This window comes from Branchiostoma floridae, chromosome 7 (assembly GCF_000003815.2).
Source record: "Branchiostoma floridae strain S238N-H82 chromosome 7, Bfl_VNyyK, whole genome shotgun sequence".
NCBI classification, from domain to species: Eukaryota; Metazoa; Chordata; class Leptocardii; order Amphioxiformes; family Branchiostomatidae; genus Branchiostoma; species Branchiostoma floridae.
Window position 1 is genome coordinate 14,036,829 of NC_049985.1, and position 18,871 is coordinate 14,055,699.

Genomic DNA, 18,871 nt, shown 5'->3' on the forward strand with positions numbered 1-18,871 from the left:
TGAATATTGTCCCGGAACTGTGACAATACCCGACTATGCCCTATGATTAACATTTCCACGTAAACAACACCTTTTTTTTTCCAAATATAGCTGTATGAACATGTCTCAAGTGAATCAAATTTAAGAGTATTAAAATCGCCAATAATGACACATAATGCAATGATTGCTTGTAAAAAACATTTCAACCCTTCATATTAATCATTTTCTATACAACGCTAGAATAGGGACAGTGTCAATCTGAAATGTCATACCAGTTTGTTAATTTGTTTCAATCTTGCATTAAAATAATGCTTGGAATATTCTAGTTATTTTATTCAGTGTAAAGTAATGGACAAGTTAACAAATGTTACAATATATTACCTTGTGCCAAGATGTTCCATTGCATCACGCGAAAAACATTTCCTTCTCTCACTTCCCCCTCCCCTCCTGCAATAGAAACAAACGACCTCTTCAGCAAAGGAGGCTGGTCCTTCAGAGCCTTCTCACAAGACTCCAGAAGCTTGTCCTTGGATGTTAAAGATGATGTTGCCATGACAACAGGATGTTGAGGAGTGGAGACAGTGTGCGGAAGCAACGGTTGATGTGTTTGACTCAAGATCTCCATAGAATTTGCCATCCGATTCTGGAAACGAAAAAAGAGGAAGTTGAATAGTTACAGAGGCACAAACATACTGTAAATGCGTGGATCTAATTTCGCGGTAGCGGAAAAATGGACTTTTTGCGGTGGCTTTAAGTTTGCGGTAACACCATAGACTGCAGTCTAATACCGTGATAGAAAAATGTCCGCGGTGGTTTTAAGTTCGCGGTGAAGTGCACCACGAAAACCGCGAACATTAATCCACCGCGAACATTTCTGCATTTACAGTATATGGGAAGCACAGTTCAGAAAACCAGCAGTTCAGAAAACCTTAAGCTATACATATATATATACACTTGATATCATAGTTATTGAGTTAAGCAACATTATGATTATCTCTAAGTCTAACAACAAAGTCACACACAGTCAACTATCAAAGCTGACCAACAACCAAAATGAGATATTGTCGGACCATGTAGTACAAACCTTGCTGATTGTCGTGTTCAGAAAGAACGCTTCTGTACTCTAATTTTTACTCAGTTATGAAAGAGAATCCTGAATCCTTATGCAACGGGATCCGGGACATCAAATGGTTTAGGTAATCAGCTGTATAAACAATGCACCAACGCTGGTGATATCAAAAGAGAAACGTATTGGTACCTGTAGCGAGTGTACGTGCTCTCCGTGAGGAAGTTAGGCTCTAGTATACTATATATAGCAGCCAAAGACATATAAATACATAAACATATCGGTTAAGGAATGATTAAGCAGCACGTTACTCGGCAACTCATTTGGTTGGCGCGAAAATGTGGGGATTTCCTGTCAGATGACGTAATCATGACGTCACGACAGATTTGCCCTCGAGCTACTCGATTTTTTTCGTCACCATGACATTAAGATTTATCCGGATTTTTACCGACGTCTACACTTAATACCAAAACAGGAGAAGGAGAATGTCTCTGTCTTCAAGTTTTTCCTTGCGTAGTCCAAGGATTGCTGGAGGTCAGAGGTCAAGAAATACCCACAGTACTTTGCGCGCGGAAAGAAAACTCTAGAAAGATGGCGACTGAAATGTTTGGGTATGTGTTTACCTTGATTTTGTAATGATTTAAATGACTTTATTGGTGATTTATAGTCTTTTCACTTTGGTCCATGTTATGTAGATAATGTTAGAGTTTTTTGTACTTCTTTTTCAGCCAGGCGAATGAAGCGTTCGTCGATGAGAACTATGAGAAAGCATTAGAGGTAAGCTGAAAATTTCTGTGAACTTTTTTTCTCAAAATAGTCAACTAAAAAAAAATTAAGAATTACATGCTGCCGATGATGATGATGCAGGTATAATTTAGCACTGCGTGCAACATATAAAAGATAAATGTCGTACATTGATTAATTTTACTTCCCCTTTGGTGACAGTTATACACCAAAGCAATTGAGCTGGATGGAGAGAAGTCAGAATTCTTCACAAAACGGGCTCAGACGTATATCAAGTTGGAGCAGTACATGGGTATGTATGTCACAAAGTCTCATCCATCCTTTGTACAAAAATGTACCATCCCTCAAGCTCACTGTGTGGCACTCATGGGTCCAACTGCGCATGTGCAGGTCAGAGGTGAAAGCCCCTGACTTGTAAACAGTTTATGTGTTCATCATGCTGTATACATATTCATGCATGTTCCGCAAAAAGCCGGACGAACAAAAATTGGGTCCTGTAATATGCCAAGCACCATGACAATGTAGGGATAAAGTATAGCTCAAAAAGTCGTGGCTAATGGCCTCCTAGCCCTGGTGGATCTGTTTGTGTGGACATAATTTTCTGATTCTATCTACCACATCTAGTCTACCTATAAAAAGTTTCATTGGTGATACAAGGTTTTTGTATAAGCCTTCTCACACTAGTTACCATGCATGTGTGGGTGAAAGTCCCTGTCTTTGCTGAAGTCTTACATAGTGTGCCGATGGATCAGTCGTCTTCAAAAACCCATATTAAAGCACTCCAAAATGTGACCTTTTGCAAATATTTCCTCTCCATATGAAATACCGTTTGGAGATGTTTGGTGCCCGTCGGTAACGATTCAGAGCGTCCCATTCGTGACCTAAATTTTACCGAAAATTACCGATGGCGCTTCAGGAAATTACCGGGAGCAGTAAAGACTCCAAACACTATTCAATATGGCGACTCAGTTGTTTGACAGTGAAAAATTTTTGCGTTGTGGAGTACTTAGGGGTTTTTGAAGACGGCTTATCCAAATGATGATTGTAAAATATATGTCATATCATGCTGAAATTGAATGTCTTGTGTTACTGACTACATGTAGATGCTGTGGCAGATGCTACAAAGGCAGTGGAGCTAGATCCCAACAGCTCAAAGGCTCACCTCAGAAAAGGGTTAGTTGTTTAATCTATTAGCTACGGCCGCGTGGCGCGTTGGTGCACCTGATCCCTCGATCTCGGAAGTTAAGCAACGCACGGTCCGGACAGTTCTTGGATGGGGGACCACCCAAGGACGACCGTATTGCTGTAGCCGGACCAAGCATGGTCATTCCACGAAGTCGTCTTCCGGGAGGGACGTAAAACGGGGGTCCCGTACTCGAGGAGGTGCCTCAACCATGTTAAACAGCCTCATTACTCAAAACACTGGGTACCTACTACCTACTGGCTGGCAAAATACACCAGATGATTATGATTACAATATTAAGTGATATCACTTAGTTATTAGTCACATTTATACATTAGAAATTTGAAGAAACAAATATCTGACTCTTGTTGTTGTTGTTCCTCACAGGGTTGCCAGTTTCCATCTGGATGAGTTTGAGTCAGCAAGAGAATCATTTGTGAAAGGTCAAGAGTTAGACAGTAGGTATCTTTAGACTCTATATATATATATTCATTATTTTACATTTACTGAGCGAGATATTACCATTTTTAGGCATTATCATCACTGGTACAGTGGAATCCGCTTATTTGGATAGCTCATTTGTCATCACATTGTACTACCCTAGTTAGGATGGGAGGCAGGGGTTTATAAGTGATGAACCACCTTAATGCAATGAAGTGGTGTTCTAAAGTAAGATAGATAGTTTAGTAATATTGATACATCTGATTGTTCATGCTGCAAAGTTGCTTTTAATTTAAAGTAGATATTTTTTATGTGCGTTTTTTTTTTTTTTTTTTGTGGTCATAATCATGAATGCATTATTTTGCAGGTTCTGAGCCACTCTTTGCAAGATGGATCAGGAAATGTGATGCAAACTTGAACTGTGAGTGGCAAGCTTTGTCTGTTAGCCAACATTATAATACACTTGTTTTGCAGATTTTTGAAATGATAAGTTCGTTTGTAACAGATTCAAATAAGATTTGCATAGTACATTTGTGTCCTTAGGGTTGAATCGGTTTGAATAGTAAGACATTGGCAGTGTATGGGGATGTTTGTGCACGTGAAAATTTTCATTTGATAAATCTAGACCTGAAACTGTTGTGTTTGTTACAGTGGAAGAGAAGGAGGAATCAGGAACAGTGGCTGAAGATGGCAAGGTATCACAAACTGAAAAATATTCCTCGTATCTGTCATGTATGATAACTGTTTTCTTAAACATTTATCAGATACATTTGTACCAACCTGGCAATGCTAATGGCACACCATTTCAGACCTTGAAATGTGAAAGAGTCCTATTCAATTTAAACATATATTTTTTTTAACCATATTTTTTCTCTGCCAAAGGCCAAAGTGATCTTCCTACTGATGCATTTGCCAATATGACTCTGCTTTGTGTCAAAAAACTACAAACTACAAATGTATGTTGCATTGATTTAATATTTTACCAACCTGATGAAACTATCCTGATCACTTGTTTGTTATTTTTTCACAGCCCCTGCTTGGAGCAGCAGGAGACAGTAGCCCCTCCCCCCAGCCTGTCAATCAACCCCAGCCACAAGCTGCAGCCCCGCCCCCTGTCTCAAAGAGGTGCTGTCAATCATTTGTATTGTCTGTATTGTAAGAGTTACCCCATGGGACATGGGTGCGGCCAGTTGAACTGTATATAGCACAGTCCCGCCCACTAAGGGGATTTCTAGTCTCTAGTCCCACACTATGTGCATATATCCACATATATTCAGGGCTTCTCATTCGCTGAGGGGAATTGTCATTGGCTTAGTCCTGTTATACAACAGCAGGAATAACCTGGAAACAAATAGTTAGAATGCAAACATATTTGAATCTGATGCTCAGGGTGTAGTTCTGGAGTTGGCTGCCAGGTGGCAGTTTTGAGACCACATATGCTCATGTTGTCGCAGCTAAAGCTTCCTGTTTTCTTTGTTGCAGACATGACTGGTACCAGACAGAGACCCACGTCATCGTCACGGTCATGATCAAAGGGCTGAAGAAAGAAGATGTACAAGTCGACTATGATGCCACCACGGTACTTGTGACAAGTCTTTTTTACTTAGATAACAATTAATATTCATATAACTCACATTAATATTCCAGTAATCATAGGGTGTGTCAGTGTTTCCGCCAGACCTCAGCTGGGAGGCCGTCCACCTTGGGGCGCGAAAACCGCGAAAATTAAATTTAATTGCAAAACCGCGAAAATTGAATTGAATTGTAAAACCGCGAAAATTAAAGTTAACTGTTAACTGTGGAAAGAAAAAACAAAAAAAACTAACGTCCGATTAAAGTTCAGTGCCGTAACAACAAGGATGTTTTGATTTGTGCTGCGTACCGGTATGCCGCACCGAACGGGTACTACTACTTTTAAAAAGTTCCAGAAACGGTTCTTGGACTTTCCAAAAAGAAATAGCATTTGTATAAATTGTATTTTATGTTGTGGTATACTTATAAATTATCTAAAACCTTCCATAGATCGAGAAATTTGCGTTCAGAAATGACGAAAAACAGGCGCTCAAAACAGCGGCAATGGGCGTAATGGCGGCCGAAATCCCGCAAACACACGTGGTGACTTCTCGCGAGATCTGGGAAAGCTAGCGACGTCACGGGGAGCTAGCGCTGTGATTGGCCAGGATAAACAACAAGCTCTCGAGCGCCATTTTAGAGCGTATTTATCCCGAAAATTTCTGCCGTTTTCGGAGATTTTGCGGGCTCAAAACTCATATCAAAAGGAACCAAAGTTATACTTGATGTTTTTTACGTCCAGCACCTCTTATGTGAACACTTTATTTTTCCGCTGTGTTGCCGATAACGAACTTGAACGAGGTCGGCGATTTCCCGTGCCATGTACCCAGTGGACACATGTTTCTGTTCATCGTGTTTTGTTTTGTTTACGATGATTGACGATGAAAACAGAGACTAAAATTGTTAATCTTGACAAAGTTAGTGTGTTGTCTTATTTCTCCCAATAACAAAGTTTAGTTTGTAGTGTTATACTTATAGCGAGATCGGGTCCTACCGCCAAGTTTTTGAAATGTGGCAGCGCATAACTGAGACCTTGAAAAACGGGTTTTAATGAGATTATCATATGCGAAAGGCCGCCGACACACATTGTCAACAATCATAACAATAGCAAAACAAACAGTGAGCGGCTTTCTGACTGTGGACGGCGTCCCCTAAGCCTCTAGCTTCGATACAAAACACAAAACTGCGGTTTACATTTATCGACTTTGTACAGATTTCTCGGCAAAATGTGGGTCGCAATTTTTTTATGAGGACGGCCTCTGTTTGTGTTCAAGCCGTCCAAAACGAAATGAGACCGTTGTTGGACGGGTGGACGCCCCTCTGGCGGAAACACTGGGGTGTGTTAAAATAAATCTGTTCATTTGGTCACCATGACCCTCAAGTTTATATCTGTACTTTGCATTTATCTAGACTGCACTGCATATAATATGTATGTAAGTGAAACACTTTTAACAGGCTGTAAACAAACTGGTTATGATGTTGTAATGCTCCAGAAAAAACATTTGTACTTTTGCTAGTCTTAATGTATGGAAGTTAGAAGCTAAAGCATTAATCATCAGACATAAATATGTAACAATGTGTCTTTCTTTGACATATAGCTGAGTGCTGTGTTTAAACAACCCAGTGGGACAGACTATGTGTTAGACCTGGAGCTGGCCCACCCTATTGTTAAGGAGAAGTGTATCACCAAGGTCCTCAGTACCAAGGTGGAGATGAAGATGAAGAAGTCTGAAGGCATCAGGTGGCAGTGTCTGGAGGGGGATGGGAGGCCGTATCAGTACGCACAGTGGACATCAGGTAAGATTAAACCTTACTTAGGTGTTACTGTGTTATTGGTTCATACAGTAAGGATCTTTAGGCACAACCATGGAGTACTTGCTTCCAACGTTTCGGTGTCTATCAGACACCATCATCAGGGTTAGAATGGCGATAAGCGATAGTGTATTAGAACGTAACTTTACCACAATTTACCTCCGTAATATTGGTGTCGTCTGTTGACCTTATATGACCTCGTTTGCCAGCGGGTATGGGTAGCACCAGTTTACGAAGTTTTGTTTTGAAAAGAAATTAAAGAGGTTTTAAATCCGGCGTAGGGTGACGATACGACCGCGATATATGGCCGAATGCGGTCCGCATGGCCGTAATCGGCAGTGTTTTTGACTGTACAAAGATATTTACTTAAGTATACAAAGATGACATAAAAAAATCCATGTTGCGATTGTATGCTGTACTTGAATTGTGTATGTCTTTTCAGTCAGCTTGGTATTTACTTTGGAAAATGTGGTTGATCCATGTCAATTCTAGCCCTTGGTCTTATACTTGTATTCGATCCATGTTAGGGTCTATAAGTCACAGTAGAGAGATTGTCCTAGGACAGATCGCGATCGGAGTTGGTCCTAGGACAGGCTGCGATCGGGATCTGTCCTAGGACAATCAGCGATTCTACTAGTACAGATTGTGATCAGGATCTGTCCTAGGACCAACTCTGATCCAAACTCAAATAATGCTAAGATATAGGAAACAAACTGCGATCGGGATCTGTCCTAGTACAATCGTGGATTGGGATCTCTACTGTGACATATACATAAGCAGCAGTGTATACAAGAGTTGTATTTTTGGACAGGTAACAAGGGAGCCAGTGGTGTGACACAGTACCCATCCTCCAGCCATTGCAAGCGAGACTGGAACAAGATCGTGGCAGATGTGAACAAGGAGGAGAAAGAGGAGAAATCTGACGGAGACGCTGCCCTCAACTCATTCTTCCAACAGATCTATTCCGACGGCAACGAGGAAGTCAGGAAAGCAATGAACAAGTCATTCGTAAGTATTCTTCATCATGTATTGGACCTTTATAACAGTGCCTGGTTGTTCACTTAACCATGCTGCGCTCAAAAGTTAGTTGGCCCTCATTTTAAAAAAAATAGATTTAGAATGTAACCCTAGTTTGCTTTTATTGGCAGACCAGGGAACCTATGTCCGTTGCTTTTAAAGACAGCGTATTTAGGATATCAGGTTGACAGACAACGTTTTCAAACCACATAATTTGAAAAAAATTTTGATTTGAAACCACAAACCACTATCTTGATATCCCTAAATCCTGTGTTTTAAAAACACACAAAAGGTGAACTAGCGTTATGTATGTATGTACTGTACTGTATCATGGTTAAGTAATAAAAATGCAACCACTTTCCTTGTAAGGTATGAGAAGAGTTATTTTGCATATATGCCAGTTGTAAATTGCAAAAACTCAATATATGCCTGAAGATGAAAGTAACTGGGAACAATTTTGCTGTGTCCCCCCCTAGGTGGAGTCAGGTGGTACAGTCCTCAGCACCAACTGGAAGGACATCGGCAAGAAAAAGGTGGACATGAAGCCACCAGATGGGATGGAGTTCAAGAAGTGGGAGATATGAGAGCCCCCCTCCCCATCTGTCTGTTCTTCTGTCAAAAGGACTCTGCTACATATGATTGTTCCAATCTACATACATTCATTCATTTTTTGCCAATCAGTAGTGTTATTTCAGCTGCTGATTGTGCAGGCTTTAAATTCATCAACAGCTTTGAAAGTGTGTTGGGCCGGGTAGGTAAAAAATCATTTCTGCTGTCTTGTCATTGCTTGAAATTCTGTAAGACTGACTTTTATAAAGCATTGAGATAGTTATGACTTATGTATGATTCCTTTGCATTTATTTGTGTTGCTACGTAGACATTGTTACACATTGTACATGTACTGATTATTTTTTTCTGACAAAACGAGGGAAAATGATATTGTCTACATCCTGAATACCAGCATGTGCAAATCAACACTAAAACTACACATACACGTACTCTAATAGAGTATAATGTATTCAAAATGGTTGCATTGTTATTAGAAGGAATATAGGAGAGACCTCGAACAATCCTTACAGAATGGAATCAGGATGATGGCTATCAAAGATTGAAGCAGTGCCATATTTAATAATATGTCTGCTCAGAGCACAATGTTATGGTCATGGTAATAGGTTGCAAAGATATGATTCATTTAGAGACCTTTTGGGAAATATTCTTCTTCTACATTGTCCAACTCCAAGGAAAGATAATAGTATGGTATCATGTCTTTGAAAGCCTGAAAACATCAAGCACTGCTTTTCCCCATGTGGGCACATGTTTTGTTTGCACATGTATTTTTCAAGTACATTTGTACAAGCTTTAAAGGGAAAGCATAATTACTTGCTATCCTATGTTCATTGTGATTGTCCTCACTTCATAATGATGAATTTTTTGGTCATCTGTACATACTGATGTATCTCTGCATCTTGAAAGAATACAGAATACACTTGACACACTGTTGTTTCTGTTTGTTTGTTCCCTCATGTTGTTGTTTTCACAAGAATTACTAGAGCTACAGCAAAGAATAGATATGTACTCTGTGTGATTATTATACGTGAGAGAAAGATATTGTTGAGATTGTGATGAGCTGTCAATGGAAACATGGATCATCAAATAAAGTATGGAATCTTGTTAATGCTTCAGAAACTCAACGACTTTGTATACAAGACAGTTGTCAACAGATATTATATCTGTCCGTCTAAGTTAACATTTTTAGAGTCATTTAGACGGAATCATCATTTCATGTGAAAGTGTCATCGGGCTCGAATGGATCGTAACATAGCCGAAATTCGTAGCTCGTTAGATTTAAGAGTTTCTCGTGATATCAGGGACAGGGCCTTGCTTTCCAGCCATGTTGCAGAGAACCGCCTGGCGAGATGCCAGAGAGGGACACAGTTGAGTTCGTCCAGTTCGGCAATAAGTCGCCGCTCACATGCTTCCTTCAGCTCAGTGAACTGAAACCTGTCCGCAGCTATCAACAAGGAGGGAACGAGACTATAGGGGCGTGGTCGGCCCGCCAACCTCCCCCGGAGCTCTCGTTCCTCTATCCTCATCCCGTAGGCCGCTTTCAGGACCAGCGTCATGACGTCATGTTCCACGTCAGGGATCACAGCTGTTTTCTCCCTGCTCTCCTTCCAGTCACTGCCCGAAAACATGTCCCTGGGGAATGCCGAGTACATGTCGGTATGCTTCAGGTGATAGAAAAATTTCCAGACGTTTCTCCTATAAGACGCGTCATCTGCAAGGCACTGTGAAACCAAGAGGACGTCTAACCCTAACCTCAACATTTTAACTCTTTACTGTATCATAACCATAACAATAGAAAGTTAGCTAGAAACAAAAATGTGTAAAAACTTAGATTTGGAGACCATCAGGAGCTAACGGTGAATTGTTTGACGGTGAAACGTATTTGCGGTGAAATATCCTGTACTATAGAACGTCGTAAAGATATTGTTGGAAAAGAACACTTTCCTTACCTGAAGTACCGACTTGCTTCTGCCAGAACATACCAGCTACAGCGCAGTTCCACCTTGCGTACTCCTACCACCAACAATACATCATCTACAACAGACCTCCTCTCCTCTGATTGGTTCGCATCTTGCTCTTCCTGCTCCCCCTCGTCTCTGACGCTGTCCCGGTATGTGACCCTGTGTCCTCTACCGGAAGAAACAGACATCTCTCCATTCACGCTGTTGTGACTAGCTGTGACTGAGGTAGACACACATGTCGAGTTTGTGGACATATCGTCCATGTTTCCTAAATTGTCTTCTAATTGTGTACCGAAGGTTGTAGTGTTTAGAGGGACGGGTTCTGTTATTTATCTGTAGGGAAGCTGTGATTGTTGCCAAATTCTAGAACACAAAATATTTGAGAATGAAATAAGTTCTAGAACATTATTTTGTCATTATTGACCACTCAAGTATGTTCAAGGTAGAATTTTCTTTCAATCTATTGTCCCACATGAAAACAATTTTACAATAGACGGCTTGTGCTTTTATCGAAAATGAAACTATATACAATCGCGCCCTTCTAAAGACGATATTCAAGAACGTAATTCAAACAAGATTCGTGGACGCCGGAAGTTCACATTCTAACCGGAAATTGTCGAACAATCGACGATTGTTGTACCCAGGTAACAACTTCTTTGTTGTTGTCAGTTACAAAGTCTTCATCGCTGACAACCACGCGGTTATTTTGGCTGATGTCAGCAAGAGTGTGCTTTGTGAATAATTCAATTAATTGATTGTTATTCAACCTCGAGTTAATCTAATGATGAACGCCTTCAGAACGGCGCTGTCTGTTACATCGCGCGTCTGCCCCAGGACTGGCCTCGGTATTCTATCAAGGAAGAACGCAACACCTGTAACAGGTAAATTAAGCTACGTATATTTCAACTCTAGTTTGGTTATATAAAATCGGTGATCTGTAATGCACAAGTCTTCTGTACACACCACAATCGCAAGTGATGTATTTTGCTGCTGGTAGTACATATACTAGTAGATGATTTAACTCGGTATCACTAATGGTTGTTTATAGATGTTTGTTGGTTTGTTTTATTTGGATCTTGTGCTTGATTTCTCGACGCCACAAACGGATACTAGTTCCAAATCATTGAAAGGTGGCTCATACATGTACCCTTTTTTCTTCTAACAGGAGATAAAGCCTCAGTTTAATAAAGGATACAATTATGTCATTAATTATCATCATCTATTGTTGGACAATCCAGAACTATACATGTCCGCGGCGTACACCACGCCGCTCCGTACCCGTCCTGACGAAAACAGCATTAAGAACTGCCTGAAACCCGACTTCCGGTACGCTGGCACTGGTTCTAAACATGCGGGCTGGACCGGAGCTGGACTGGCGGTCGGAGCGGGCGTCCTCTTCGGCGCAGGTCTTTACAAGGTGAGCTTTTCAATACCAAACGTTACTGTTACCTACCTTCTCCTTTTCTATTCATCACATAGTGTGTTTTAGCAATCTTGAAAAGTAGCATTACTAATTTCACAAAGTAGACAGAACGCAACTTGTTCTAGAAAAGCGACATTTCCGACGCTAACATGAAAATGATTTTTCATTTATACTTTGTATTTTGATTGATTGATTTAAAAACATTCTATCAACATGGCGATTTCTGTGACATTTTTATCATCAGACGACACTTCACAACAAGTCCCCCACGAAAGAGCCCGTTGACGATGGAGACGCGGTTGAAAAGACAGGCCTGAATCAGGTTGTCACGGTGGACAAGTCTCCAGTCGGAGTACTCACAAGGGCAGGCGCTACCTCTTCTTCAGCAGCGGGACTGCAGTCGGGAACAACAGTTGAGGCGGACGTGAAAGTTAACAATAGGAAGGATCCTGCAGAGGAAACTGAGAAGGATGCGGAGAACGAGGTTCCCACAAAGGTTGGCGAAGTTGACAGATCATCACAGGAAGATCAATGTGCTGACGACAGTAATCTCTCATCAATGACCTCTCATGCCATCCTGGCAGCACTCCCGAAGAACGACCGCTTGTACCCTGCAAAGCCTCCGCAACAGCCACAACTACAGCTCCATGGCGACCACATTTGGATCCGCTTCTTAATGTATCTTCTAATTTACATGGGTTACGTAAAAATCCTCCCTGCACGATATTCGGCACAAGCAGCAAGCACCTATGGTAGGACGGCTGCTGAGCGTTTTGGCAGCAGAAGCCCGCAAGGGGGCGCCTCACGCGGATCAACTCGCAGACAGAGGCCATGGACATGAACACCTGTGAGATCTAAGATCTGAGGGCGTGTTTCACCTGCGGCAGCATAAGACGTGTTCGGGACCGACAAGTAGCCAGGACACGGAGATCTGTCAGTTACAGTCCGAGCGCGATCTTCCGATGGAAGAAAGAGACCGCATTGCATGGAAAATGCTTAGTGTTAAGTGGAAGCCATGGCGAAGTGTCCGACCTCTGGAACAGTTACGAACAGTGCACAGTCAACCTTGAGGCAGCTGATAATCACATCGAACTTCTGCGAACCGTTATGCCGAACGCCTCTTCAGAGACTGTGGCGAATTTAGTGAGCCGATATGAACAGCACCGCAGCCAGTCAGCCCCATATTGAAGTCTGCGATAGTTTACATTATGGCTTTATCCCGGGTATCCTATGTATTTATGTAGTTTTACTCGACGGTTTAACGATAACTGTGCAGCATCTAAAGGTGTGAATAGCGGGTTAGATTGACAAGGCATCAGCACCATGGCCAGCCACCACATGGAGTCATACAATATTGATGTTACATTGGCTCTCGAAAGAGTTTTGTTCTGTAAAACCTCTGTACGTTTGGATGTCATTAAAGATGTCTCGTTGTATGCGGTACCTTTCCAGTTGTTTTATTCCTCACAGAAGCGTTCAATTCTACTCCGTTTTCTGGTTTCATATTTGGAAGCCATGCCAAATTTCCCCATCCCAAGATGGGATAGTCTTCAACCTTTTTTATATCTTCCTAAATGTGTGATAGTCACTTGACGGGTTTGTCAAGCTTATTCCGACTACCATTTAGCGATAATACGGCGCAGTACATTAGAACCGGGTCCGTATGGGGGTGCTTTAATTTAGAAAAGAATGTTGTCGCAAAGACAAATGAGGTAACTAAAGTCGGGTGCATTATATTCCCAAAAATATCATCTATCAGAAAATAACACTCACTTCTGGAGTGGAATGCACCTTTAAAGTATCGCAGTTTTGGAAACAATGAGTAATGCAAAATTGTAAATTGTTATGTTGGGGTGACGTATACGTTTCTTCTTTTCACGGTTACATCAAAGACATACTGACAGAACCACGTGTTACGCATTTCCTTGCGGTGATTACTAACAAATGATGTTCCTTGCCCGTGTGAAGCCAGTTAACAGAGGGTTCAATTAGGCGCGGTGTACAAGGCACTTGACGAACAATCGCACTTGATTTGTGGTACAATCCTGACTGGCTGTTCTCTTACCGATTAAACCTGGAACAGAATGCTTTAATTACAGAACCAAGATAAAGTACAACGCACTGTCGGTAAATGTCATTTGTGTCGTTTCCGTACGGTAAAGGCATTTTACGTTTGGAATAAAAGAAGTGCTGACAAGATTTCACAGATGTAGATTTACATAAAGTTCCAATCTCTTTAAGATAAAGATATTGGGTCATCTTTTCGGTGACAAGAACAGGATATAGTCCAGGTTGTTTGTGAGGTACTATACAGAAAAACATCTAAATCATCAAGTGTTTACCCCCCCCCCCCCCCCCCAAAGGACAAAACATTCACAACAGAAAGTACACGTGGGAATGTAGTACACGTGTTTAAGCTGGAGCCCTTTAAATCCCACATGAAGTGTAGTCGGAGTTGTTATTCCCCTGCCGCTGCCCCTCCCCGTACACAGTAGCACAAAGGCTGGAGAGCTTGTCCTATACAAGGAAACACACCAGCTCAACGGCAAACACTCCACTACAATTCTCCTCCCTCACAAATACGCTCTTAATAAGGAAGCGGAGGGATGAGTTTGGAAACCCCGTTATTTTCGTCTTCTTGAACTCTTTGTGCTTTTGTGGTGAGAAGAATGCACGTGTGTTCTTAGGGTGGGGCGCACAATGTTCTCACAATGGAAGGGGTACGAATTAATCATTGTATTGTATGTTGGCATTGTGCTCGTGATGTAGCAGTGAAAGGCACGCACTGAATAACATTTGTAAGGCATAACGGGATTTTCATACTGTGTTATGCGTATTTGAATCATGCCACAAGTACATCCTTTTATGAAACAATTTCTAGAGGAAAAATTTTCAAATAAATTTGCAATTGAAACCCCGAAGTTACTACCACAAGTCACATGCTTACTCAATTGTTTCTTTCTACTATGTTTCCAAGACGCGGGTATAATATTCAGTGACGCAAAGACAATATTTGTTTGGCTAAACTTAGGAGACTTCCTGACGTATCGTGATCGACGTATATGTGCTGCCACTAGTACGATCTTTCTGAAAACCCCGAAAGCCACAGTTTCATTAAAGGAACATTTGCCAGCTTCTTATAGTCTTAAATCTTAAATCTTAGTACCAAGTTTAATTGCACACCAAATGTTGTATTGTTTAATTGTTTAAAAGGGTGGTTGCTGTTGGTTGTCGTTAGGGAAGCTGAGATTATTAACAAATTAGGGAAGCTGAGATGGTTGCCAAATTCTATAACACAGATGTTTCTGCACAAAATAAAATACATTTTAGAACATTATTTTGTAATATTGACAAAATATGCAAAGGTAGAATTTTCTTTCAAACTACACATGTATTGTCCCCAAAAAAGAACTGTTTTACTATAACAGGCTTGTGCTTTTATCGAAAATAAAACAATATACAGCCACCTGTAGACGATGTTCTAGAAGTTAGAACGTACTCCAGACAAGATTCGCGGACGCCGGAAGTTCACATTCTAACCGGAAATTGTCGAACAATCGACGATTGTTGTACCCAGGTAACAACTTCTTTGTTGTTGTTCTCATTCACAAAGCTCGCTCAGAATAACGCGGTTATTTTTTACTGCTATCAGTAAGTGTAGTTTGAGAATAATTGAATGATGAACGCTATAAGGTATGCGCTGTCCGTTACAGCGCGCGTCTGCCCCAGGACTGGCCTTGGCCTTTTAGCAAGGAAGAATCCGAAATCAGTCGCAGGTAAACTGGCCTACGTATTTTTCAACACTACGTTAGCTATCTATAGTCGACGGTTTTGTAAACCAATAAGCTGTTTTAGTATAAAGCACAAGTAAAATTGATGTATTCTGCTGCTGGATGTCGATGATTTACCTCAATATCACTAATGCTTGCTATTCGCCAAGAAGCGTACGTTTTCGGTTATGATGGGTCTATATGTAGGTCATGCAACAGCATATAACTCGAGAAATTGTGAATGGAACTTTGGGATTTTTGGTAGGTGTGTAGCGGTTGTGGAAAGGAAGGCAAAGGAGGTTAAAAAACATTTTTTTAACCTCCTTGGGAAGACCAAGTTCGAAAACGGTTTACCTGGCGTTTTCCTACGGTACTCCAGCGAACTTTGTATTTCTTCCACATGTACGTGTATACTTGTTTTGCTTTCCCGAGACTTCAAATAGTTACCAGTTACACATGAAGGTGGCTCGTGCGGAGTCGTGCCTTTTCTTCTTCTTAAGGAGACAAAATATACAGCTATGTTTCTAATCATCATCCTCTATCATTGGACAATCCAGAGATGGCTTCGACTTTCTACCGCTCAGCACCCCGTACCCAGTCTGACAAGTCCAGCAGTAGTAAAGTCACCTCACAGTCACAAATGAACTGTCTCAGCCCGAACTTCGGGTCTCCTGGCGGACATGCACACTGGGCAGGGGCCGGGTTAGCCATCGGAGCGGGGGTCCTCTTCGCCGCAGGTCTCTACAAGGTGAGCTTGTACTCGGTTTTCAACATACAAAACGTTTCTGTTGGTAAACATTTCCCTTTTTCAAGTTATTAAATTTTGTAATTGAAACTTAGCATTATAGTAGTTTTGAGAAGTTGACAGAACACAACTTGTTCTAGAATAGCGACATTTCGAATCCTAACTCGAAACTGGTTCGCATCCACCATTCATATTTAGTATTTTTGTACCCTTTTTTCATTTGTCAATTTTGTGACATTTCTACTATCAGACGACTGTGAACCCACCCAAGAAGACAACAGATGACATAGATGATGTCACGAGTGAAAAGACGGGCCTGGAGCAGGCCGTGTTGGACAGTGAGTCTCCAACCGGAGTTCTCACAAGGACTGAAGCCACCTCTTCCTCAGAAGGAGGGCTTGAGTCGGGAACAACAGGTGAGGCCAGCCAAGTTGAAACGGGGAGAGATCCTGCAGATGAACTTATCGCCCAAGTTGATGATATTGAGGACAGTAGCGCACTGAAGACCGCTAGAGACATGCTAACAGTTTTACCGAAGAAAGACATCAGGTACGGCTCCAAGTCTTCGCAACAGCCACAGCACCATCATTCTGCTGACCACATTTGGATAAGAATCCTCTTTTACCTACTAATGTACATGGGGTGCATAAAGATGGTCCCCGCTCGAGTTTCTGCACAAGCATGCCGTAGGGCTGCTGCTGAGCATTTTTCAAGAAGTCCACATGGGGGCGCCTCAGACAGGTCAAGTTGCAAAAAGGGGTTCGGGCCACGTATCTGAAAACACTAGTCCACCAGGATAGACTGTTCTCACCTAGCTGAGGCAGCACAAGGCGTGTTCGGGGCCGAGTCAGGACTCGGAGAGTTCCAGTCCGAGAGCGACCGTCCATGAAAGAAAGGCAGCACATCGCATGAAATGCGTACAGAAGAAGTCGATGCCGCAAAACCGCTTAGCGATGGTCCTCGGGAAGATCGAAATTGTGCCTCTGGAACATCGAGTAATATTACAAACTGTGGGAGTTATAGATTCTTTGAGCCGTTATGTCAAAGGGCCTTCAGATAGTTTCAGATACTGTGGCGATTTTAGTGTGGAGACCAGTGTCCACTGCTCAGCGTATAACGTTACATGTATATAAAAAAGTGAGATGGACATACCATCAGCACCATGGACAGTCATCACGTGCAGGCGTGGAAAGATGTTACTAGTATCATGGAAACCGTGTTGAGACACGTGAAACTGTCTCCTTCTGTCTGTGGGCGCACTGTGATGGATTTTAGAGATGTAGGTTTGAATCTATATGTCGTTTGAGTGGAAAACATTTGCCTGTACAGTTTTGGCAAATACAATGTGGACATCAATAAAGTTGTTTAGTTGAATGTGGTGCCTTTCCAGTGGTTTTATTTATCGCAGAGACGTCTAATTGCAACCACCGTATTGGCTTCTTCTCTTTCTCTGACTGCCGTTTTCATGTTTCATTTGTAGAAGCCAGTTTGAAGTGAAGTAGTTTTGGAAACAATGAGTAATACCAAATTGTAAATTGCGTTACCCCGAAACCAACAACAACACAAAGACACACTAACAAAACCACGTGTTGCAATGTTACGCACTTCCTTGTGATGATGATTAACAAACAACTTCCCTTGTTCACGTGAAGCTAGTAAACAGAGGGTTCAATGAGGCGCGGTGTACAAGCCACTTGACGAACAATCCCACTTAATTTGTGGTACATTCGCCACACAAAGGCTGTTCTCTCAACGATTAAACCTGGAACAGAATGTGTTAATCACTCGGTAGAAAGCATTTGTGTTGATTCCATACATAAAAGGCATTTGATGTTTGGAAAATATGTGGCGACAAGATTTTACTGAGAAAATTAAGATATCGTGTTATCTTTTCAGTGACAAGTATCGAATATAGTCCACCTCGTTTGTGAATGTTCGTTGCCCACCGCCCCCCCCCCCCCCAACGGACAAAACTTTGACAACAGAAAATACACGTGAGAATGTAGAACACGTGTTTAAGCTGGAGCCCTTTAAATCCCACATGAAGTGTAGTCGGAGTTGTTATTCCCCTGTCGCTGCCCCTCCCCGTACACAGTAGCACAAAGGCTGGAGAGCTTGTCCTATACAAGGAAACACACCAGCTCAACGGCAAACACTCCACTACAATTCTCCACCCTCACAAATACGCTCTTAATAAGGAAGCGGAGAGTTTGGAAAACCCGTTATTTTCGTCTTCTTGAACTCTTTGTGCTTTTGTGGTGAGAAGAATGCACGTGTGTTCTTAGGGCGGGGCGCACAATGTTCTCACAATGGAAGGGGTACGAATTAATCATTGTATTATATGTTGGCATTGTGCTCGTGATGTAGCAGTGAAAGACACGCACTGTATAACGTTTGTACAGCATAACGGGATTTTTCATACTTTGTGACGCGTATTTAAATCATGCTACCAGTATATGATTTTTATGAAATGGTTTCTAGACGAGAGACTTTGAATGAAATTTTGACTGAAATTTCTCTCCATGTGAAACCAGGAAATCATTACCACAAGACTCGTGCCTACTACATTGCATGATCAATAATAGACTCAA

General features: G+C 41.7%; 5 protein-coding genes across 7 annotated transcripts in view; 3 read left to right on the forward strand and 2 right to left on the reverse strand.

Annotated features, from left to right (window-relative positions):
• LOC118420286 (nocturnin-like) overlaps positions 1-1,605 on the reverse strand; it is a 3,331-nt gene extending 1,726 nt beyond the window's left edge. Inside the window, exons 1-2 of one of the 3 annotated variants that reach the window (XM_035827014.1) lie at positions 1,513-1,605; positions 361-622 (exon numbers count right to left, since the gene is read on the reverse strand). In XM_035827014.1, coding sequence (XP_035682907.1) covers positions 361-616 — 256 coding nt within the window. In that variant the 5' untranslated portion in view covers positions 617-622; positions 1,513-1,605. The other 2 variants (XM_035827015.1, XM_035827016.1) reach the window with 2 other exon arrangements.
• On the forward strand, positions 1,570-9,305 carry LOC118420285 (protein SGT1 homolog). Its single transcript, XM_035827013.1, has 12 exons — positions 1,570-1,656; positions 1,774-1,822; positions 1,991-2,081; positions 2,893-2,962; positions 3,360-3,430; positions 3,781-3,834; positions 4,065-4,108; positions 4,444-4,538; positions 4,896-4,992; positions 6,584-6,782; positions 7,609-7,805; positions 8,291-9,305. Exons 1-12 carry the CDS (start codon positions 1,637-1,639, stop codon positions 8,396-8,398), a joined length of 1,095 nt encoding a protein of 364 aa, XP_035682906.1. The 5' UTR covers positions 1,570-1,636; the 3' UTR covers positions 8,399-9,305.
• On the reverse strand, positions 9,054-10,717 carry LOC118420291 (kelch-like protein 21). The gene is made up of 2 exons (XM_035827024.1): positions 10,331-10,717; positions 9,054-10,013 (listed from the first exon to the last, which is right to left on the reverse strand). Exons 1-2 carry the CDS (start codon positions 10,603-10,605, stop codon positions 9,608-9,610), a joined length of 681 nt encoding a protein of 226 aa, XP_035682917.1. The 5' UTR covers positions 10,606-10,717; the 3' UTR covers positions 9,054-9,607.
• A 269-nt stretch (positions 10,718-10,986) lies between these two features.
• LOC118420290 lies at positions 10,987-13,491 on the forward strand. Its single transcript, XM_035827023.1, has 3 exons — positions 10,987-11,223; positions 11,581-11,759; positions 12,010-13,491. Exons 1-3 carry the CDS (start codon positions 11,124-11,126, stop codon positions 12,604-12,606), a joined length of 876 nt encoding a protein of 291 aa, XP_035682916.1. The 5' UTR covers positions 10,987-11,123; the 3' UTR covers positions 12,607-13,491.
• A 1,594-nt stretch (positions 13,492-15,085) lies between these two features.
• Positions 15,086-17,789, forward strand: LOC118419786. The gene is made up of 3 exons (XM_035826382.1): positions 15,086-15,541; positions 16,093-16,283; positions 16,531-17,789. The coding sequence occupies exons 1-3, from the start codon at positions 15,442-15,444 to the stop codon at positions 17,056-17,058; spliced, it is 819 nt and encodes a 272-aa protein (XP_035682275.1). The 5' UTR covers positions 15,086-15,441; the 3' UTR covers positions 17,059-17,789.
• Positions 17,790-18,871: the final 1,082 nt, after the last annotated feature.